At 42.3% G+C, this 7,748-nt stretch overlaps 1 protein-coding gene across 1 annotated transcript; it reads left to right on the top strand.

Moving 5' to 3' along the window:
- The first annotated feature begins 1,428 nt into the window (after window positions 1-1,428).
- Window positions 1,429-4,737, top strand: apof (apolipoprotein F). Its single transcript, XM_010881549.5, has 2 exons — window positions 1,429-1,548; window positions 2,114-4,737. The coding sequence occupies exon 2, from the start codon at window positions 2,149-2,151 to the stop codon at window positions 3,460-3,462; it is 1,314 nt and encodes a 437-aa protein (XP_010879851.2). The 5' UTR covers window positions 1,429-1,548; window positions 2,114-2,148; the 3' UTR covers window positions 3,463-4,737.
- Window positions 4,738-7,748: the final 3,011 nt, after the last annotated feature.

Raw genomic sequence — 7,748 nt, 5'->3', positions numbered from 1 at the left:
TTATTTTTGTTTCAACTTTTGTTATAGCTTCCATATCTTCCACAACATTTTGAAATATCAAGCCCTTTTAAATAGAATTGAGAACAAAGCACAAAACCCAAGGTTGCATTCTGGGAAGCACATGAAATGTATATGTTACAAAGTCGCAATGTGTCACACGAAATGGGTGATGTGGTACACATTTGCATGATGTAGTAAAATTTACAGAAGTGCAAGGGAAGGGAACTGGACAGTCATTTCATCTCAATCAGATCATCATCAGCTGAAGCCCTGAGAGAATAACTATAATGCTATATTTAGAGGCTTTTCACCTCTAAACATGATGCTATACCAGTACACGTTATGATGCTGTTACATAACTTTTTGCATAGAAATGAATTTGAGTACCATAAATGTACTGCTAACCGTTTGCTTAGACTTTAGACAATGTTAATCATTTAACCATCATGATGTTCATTAATTAAATCTGGAACACATTGGTTTAGTTGTCTTAAGAAAAAAAACACTTGGCCATCTCAACAGGAGGGAATGGGATGTACCACGGTTGACACAACAGGGCTTAGAGAAGCGTGAGAGAGGGAGTCCATTTCCCATAGCTCACATATACTGATGGCATCCCGGGGACACAACTATACTCTGCTGAAAGCTCAGTGCCAAAGACATGGGCTTTTATTCACTTTCTATAGAAAGAAAGGCCAAATGAATAGGGCCTCAGAAAAGAAAAGAAGTGCATTTTCCATTAGATTTAAACATGAAGGGTTATTTTTTTTTCCGAATGAACAGGGTTATTGGAGTTAGTTTAGGTGTTACGAGATATGGAATTAGGTGCTACCATTGTGGTTGGGGGAATTTTTTGACAGTCAAACAAAAATAAGGAGGGGAGAGATGTCTTTTTTTTTTAAGATTAGGTTTTGTGGGACTGATGAAGCAGTCAACCTGGATTGCCTTCATCAGGAAGAAAAATACGCTCAGGGCACAATGGAAAATTCTTGGCAAGAATCTGGGTCAAAGAAACAAAGCCCAGTACTGAAGAATAGGAAGGAGAGTGGCAGGGTGGGAGGGAAGGAGGAAGATTGTAGATGCTGTTTTTATGTACAGTATCTATCTCTCTATATTTGTACATATATATACACATATATATATATATACACACACGCTGTTAACATTTATATACATTTTCATAATATATTATGTTGTAAAATATATATGCTTTGGCAATATTGACATTGTTACGTGCTGCCAGTAAGGAAATTTGAAGTGAATTAAGAAAGAGAGAGTGTGAACAAACACAACAGCTACAGAAATCATGGATTCTCTCCAGATGAATCAATATTCCCGCCCTGTCCTCCCTGTTGAGCAATGAGGCCCACTCTAAAAAATAAAGAGGGAGAGCAAGTGGGTACGAGAGAGGGAGGGGGTGAACCGTCATTGGCGAGGGGCGAAACCTCCACTGGTGAAGAACAGAAAAGATCTCTTCATTTTTTGGTTTGTACAAAAGCAGTTACACGGTTAGGCAACCTCACTCTGAGTATCACACAGACGAATGAGGTAAGTGTTTAATATTTGTTGAAGAAAACAATTATGTAGGGCTAGGGTTAGAACAAATTACATTGTAGGGTGAAAACAGGGAACTTTGATCGTGGTAAATATTAGATTTCTTACTTCATATTGCTTTATTGATTTATGACTGGAAAATGCTAAAGAAATACTACAAATTGCCAATACCTTTCATCCCTTCATCAAAACTCACTATTGTGTTATAAAGATTGTCATATATGTCTACAAAATAATGAGATGTTCATAGAATTTACTGTGTAAATAGCAAGGCCTATTGTTGGCTTTAAATAATGAAAGCATATTGTTGTACAGTATTTGTTCTGAGGGAAATAGTGCAGCTGTAAAGAGGGCTTAGCTAGAGAGCTAGAGTTGGCAAAAAGCCTGTTAGAGTGTTTGCCTGTTCCACGTGGAAAGTTTTTTATAAATTCCTTTACTGACAGATAAAACAAAAATTATTTCACAACCACAGTGGTTTAGAAAAATAACAAATGGTATTTGGGAAATCATTGATTTTGACTGACAGTGTTTCTCAACGTCTCCCCTGATTCCTGTGTAGAGGTGGATTGGAGTAAAACTCTAACAAGCAAAATAATGCATCACAAGATGAAGTGGCTGTTTCTGATTCAACTACTGCTGACTGAACAGGCTCTGTGCAGCACACCGACACCTCTGGATCTGAAGAACACTCCAACCTTCAAGACCTCCATCATAGAGGAGGGGGACACTATCAAAGAGCAGCAGATGCTCCTTAGGTCCCAGGCCCAGCTTGGTCTCCCACCAGGTGCAGCAGAGAGTGCAGCCCCTGAAGAGTGGGTGGTGCAGGATGAAGCCAGGGCCAAATCAGCCCAGCGTTTGGTCACCATGCTGAAGGCTAAGCTGCAGGGTCGGCTCCTCCTCCAGGCCAACGCCAGCTGTGTGGAGCTGCTGTCTGCCTCAACCATGCAGGACCCCTCCTCCCCCCTGTTTCCCCGGGAGCTCCTGGGCCTGTCCCTGGTACCGGTGCTGGTGGCGGCTGGCTGTCCCCAGGAAGCTCAGACCCTGGTACTCAGGCTGTACAACCTGCTCGGGGTGAAGGACACCGAGGAGCTCCTGATTGAGGTGGAGAGCCTGATAGCAAGGGGAAGTCCCCACCCCAGGACCACTACACCCCCTGCCTCGCACACGGGGAAGGTTCAAGCCGAGCGCCACCTCCAGGCAGTGATGTTTAACATCCAGCAGCTCGCCAGGGCTGGGGATGCCCGCAAAGGGCTTGGTGCCTCTGAAAGGAGGGGGCAGCAGGAGCAGTGTCAGGGCTGGACAAGGGTGAACGGGACCCTGCTTTTGGGGGATGCGATCGATGGAAGCACAGGGGGGTTGGAGGAGGAAGTGAGGGCCTGTGAGAGCCTGGGGTCCCAGTGTGCCGGTGTGTCCCGTAACAGAGGGCAGTACCAGGCAGTTCTAAAGCCAGGCAGCCGGGTGGTGCCCTCTGAGGACTGTGACTCAGAATGCTGGATTAGACAGTGCCAGGTGCAAGACGAGGAGTCCTCCATGGCCTCGGGAAGGCGGGTGCGGCGTAGCCCCCAGTGGAACTGTGTCAATAAGAAGGAGGAGCGTGTGTACAACGTAGTGGAGTGGATCCCCGTCGTCAGCACCCTATACAACCTGGGCACAGCTGTCTACTACACCTCCGTCAACTGTTCTGAGACAGCCAAGGAGAGAGCCATCCTCAGCGCAGTCGACCTGGGCACAGACGCCCTTATGGCCATCACTGGGGGAACGGTTGGCGTGGCGGGCTATGTTGCCGGGGCAGGGGTGAAGACGGGGGTGAAAGCTGGGATCAAGCACCTGTTGTCCTCAATGAAGCAGCAAGAGGACCTGATTGTTAATGAGTACAGTTGGCGGGAGGGAGTGTTCACCATACAGTAAACAGCTGGTTGGTGGTCCTGGTTGGTGGTCCTGGTTGGTGGTTCTGGTTGTTGGTTCTGGTTGGTGGGCCAGATAGGATTTTGCTTCAGCATGAAGAGATAAGGTGACCCACAATTGGTCTCAGGGAACCCCTGAGTCAACCCACGAACAGCTTGACCTCTACTCTAACCCCTCCTTTCATTCTAACGCCTCTACTCATTCTAAACTTGTCCTCTCATTCCAAAGTCTCTTCTCATCCCAAACATCTCCACTCATTCCAAAGCCACTTCTCATCCCAAACCTCTCCATTCACCTCAAACATTTCCATCTCATATCCCAAACCTCTCCTTTCACCTCAGACATTTCCATCCCATATCCCAAACCTCTCCTTTCACCTCAAACATTTCCATCCCATATCCCAAACCTCTCCTTTCACCTCAAACATTTCCATCCCATATCCCAAACCTCTCCTTTCACCTCAGACATTTCCATCCCATATCCCAAACCTCTCCTTTCACCTCAGACATTTCCATCCCATATCCCAAACCTCTCCTTTCACCTCAAACATTTCCATCCCATATCCCATACCTCTCCTTTCCTCATTCTATAGTACTGGTCAGGTGAGACTTGATTTTCATCTCTGATATAGATACTTCAGGTGCAGGGACTATTTTAATGAAACCTTTTGTGGTTATTGTTAATGGCAAAAGATTAAGAAAAATTCTAGCTTGCAATTTGTAATAATGTCAACTAATTGATTTATAAGCACTTTTTTGATACATTAAAGTCAACAACTTCCCTTTAAAAATGCAAGTGAAAGTCTTCATAGCCCACACAATTCACTCACAATTCACTCCACATATTTCAAGTGAAAGATCGATAAGGAATATTTTCTAAATTGTTAAACATTTAATAAAACAAATGACTATTGGTTTCACGTGTCTCCAAGCTCAGGGTTATTACCTGATAGGAACACTGTCGGTAGCAGTTTATAGCTGTGACTAAGTAATAATTACATTGCACCAACTTTGCTCAAGTCTTAGGGCTTCAAAATGCTTCAAACTCAGCTAAGATGGTTGGGCATCATTTATAGACAGCAATATTCCAATGCTGTCTTTGATTTTAAATCGTTCAGATTTGATCTTTAATTTTAGCAATATTCTCACTGAAGAATGAAACCATTTCCCAAAGTAAGATTTATGGAATACTGAGATGGATTTGCTCTAAAGTTGTGTTATTGAATTTAACTGAAAGAAACCTTTATATCAACGTCCCTTAATAAACCATTGAAAACAGTTTGCAATGTGTGGAAACACTTCATTCATGAGAGGTGAAAAGGTGTTAGATCATAGAATGACAATTTGGAAATGATGTACTACTAATGTACTTCTGATGTACTCATAGATCAGTAAATGAATTAGTTATTGTCAACTGAATAATTTATATTGTTTGTTAATGGTTAATTAATTGTTTTAATGATATACATTTATTTGTTTATATTTATTACATATTTATGTGTGTATTGAATCATATTTATAGTTTGAGTGCTTAAATGAATGTGAATATCCGCACTTATCAATACCACAATTAATTATTAATGGCAATCCTTTTAAAACATATATTTATTAAAGATTTAGCCAGACCCTGGTGTGCACTATATACATGATACTTTATAAATGTTTAAAACTTACCTTATAATTGCTTGTTAATCTAAAACATGTGTTTTTATATAAATGGAATACAATGGAATTTCAGTTACTTCCTGAATTGATTACATTTAGGAGGTATTTACTCCAGATTTGGTCTAATTTAGCAGTAACAAAATCTCAATAACAATCAAATAACTGAACCACACCATTAACAGCACATTGTGAGATATTTGTAAGATTTAGGAAACATTTAAAGCATGCAGCCAAGACACTGGCTGCACACCTTTTTGTTTCTCACTAATTATTCTTTTGAATAATCAGTTCAGGTTTTTCCAGTAACAGAAAATATCTGATTCTGACAGTTAAGAAAAGCAATTTTCTTTCCATTAAAATAACAAAACAAATTCTTTAGAAATACAGTGTAGACATTGTTAATGTTGTAAATGACTTATGTAGCTGGAAACGGCTGATTATTAATGGAATATATTACTGTGCAAAAGAACTAAGGCCAATTATTTGAATAGTGTTTTAATTTTAAAAAGTATGTACAGTATGCTATATATAAATACATAAACATGAATCACAACCCAAATAAATAACTTTAATTCGACTTTCAGGTGCCTAAGACTTTTGGACAGTACTGTGTCTACATAGTCGTACAGAGGCACATTATCAGCAACCATCGCTCATGTGTTTCAATGGCACGTTGTGTTTCCTTATCCAAGTTTATTATTTTAAAAGGCTAACTGATCATACCAAAACTCTTTTGCGATTATGTTAGTGCCGCTGAGAACTGCTTTTCAGGTGCTTTAAGAAGCAATAAAACTGGCCTTTAGACTAGTTGAGTATCTGCAGGATCAGAAATTGTGGGTTCAATTACAAGCTCAAAATGGCCAGAAACAAAGAACTTTCTACTGAAACACGTCAATCTATTCTGGTTCTGAGAAATGAATGCTATTCCATGCGAAATTGTTAAGAACCTGAAGCTATCGTATAAGTCATTATAAACATGTCAAGTAGTTACGGTCCGTTTGGAAAGTAGTCAGACCCCTTCACTTTTTTCACATTTTGTTAATGTTACAGCTGCATTTTAAAATGGATTACATTTATTTTTAGCCCCATCAATTTACACACAATACCCCATAATGTCCAAGAAAAAACATGTTTTTGAAAATGTCAGACCCTTTGCTATGACAATTTAGCTCAGATTAATCCTGTTTCCATTGATCATCCTTGAGATGTTTCTGCATCTTGATTGGAGTCCACTTTGGACATGATTTAGAAAGGTACACACTTGTCTATATAAGGCCCACCAGTTGACAGTGCAAAAATGTCAAAGAAAAGGCCAAGCCATAAGGTTTAAAGGCATTGTCTGTAGATTTCAGAGACACGATTGTGTCAAAGCACAGATGTGGGAAAAGGTACCAAAAAATCTGCAGTTTTGAATGTCCCCAAGAATACAGTGGCTTCCATCAATCTTAAATGAAAGAAGATGGGACCCACCAACACTCTCCATTGAGCTTGCCAAACAAAACTGAGCAACTGGACTTGGTCAGGAACATGAGCTGCTGTGTAGAGATGGGAGAACCTTCCAGAAGGACAATCCTCTCTGCAGCATTCCACCAACCAAGCCTTTATGGTAGTGTGGCTAGACGGACACCACTCCTCAGTAAAAGGCACACAAGAGCCACTTGGAATTTGCCAAATAGCATCTAAAAGACTCTCAAACCATGGGAAACAAAATTCTTAGTGGCTGTCATCAAGACAACTCTTTGGCCTGAATGCCCAGGTTAACATCTGGAAAAACCCATGCACTCATTATCACCTGGCCAATATCATACCTGCAGTGAAGCAAGGTGGTGGCAGGGGATGTTTTTAGCAGCGGGAACTGGGAGACTAGTCAGGAAAAAGAAAAACATTAACAGAGCAAAGTACAGACAGATTCTTGATGAAAACCTTTTGAAAGGGACAATGATGTTAAGCCCATGACAACCCAGGAGTGGCTTCAGGACAAGTTTTCTTAAAGCCACTGAGTAACTAATCCAGAACCCATCCATCCATCTTCTTCCGCTTATCCGGGGCCGGGTCGCGGGGGCAGCAGTCTAAGCAGAGATGCCCAGACTTCCCTCTCCCTAGACACTTCCTCTAGCTCTTCCGGGGGGGGACCGAGGCGTTCCCAGGCCAGCCAGGAGACATAGTCCCTCCAGCGTGTCCTAGGTCTTCCCCGGGGTCTCCTCCCGGTGGGATGGGCCCGGAACACCTTCCTGGGAAGGCGTCCAGGAGGCATCCGGAACAGATGTCCAAGCCACCTCAGCTGACCCCTCTCGATGTGGAGGAGCAGCGGCTCTACTCTGAGCTCCTCCCGGGTGACCGAGCTTCTCACCCTATCTCTAAGGGATCGCCCAGCCACCCTGCGGAGAAAGCTCATTATGGCCACCTGTATCCGGGATCTTGTCCTTTCGGTCATGACCCAAAGCTCATGACCATAAGTGAGAGTAGGGACGTAGATTGACCGGTAAATCTTCACCACGACAGACCGATACATCGACCGCATTACTGCAGAAGCTGCACCGATCTGTATGTCAATCTCCCATTCCATCCTTCCCTCACTCGTGAACAAGACCCCTAGATTCTTAAACTCCTCCACTTGAAGTGGGC

Source organism: Esox lucius, chromosome 17, assembly GCF_011004845.1.
Source record: "Esox lucius isolate fEsoLuc1 chromosome 17, fEsoLuc1.pri, whole genome shotgun sequence".
NCBI lineage: Eukaryota > Metazoa > Chordata > Actinopteri > Esociformes > Esocidae > Esox > Esox lucius.
This window is presented reverse-complemented; position numbering and strand designations above follow the sequence as displayed.

Coding starts and splice junctions, on each gene's coding strand:
- apof (XM_010881549.5), top strand. CDS start 2,149: ATGCATCACAAGATGAAGTGGCTGTTTCTGATTCAACTACTGCTGACT.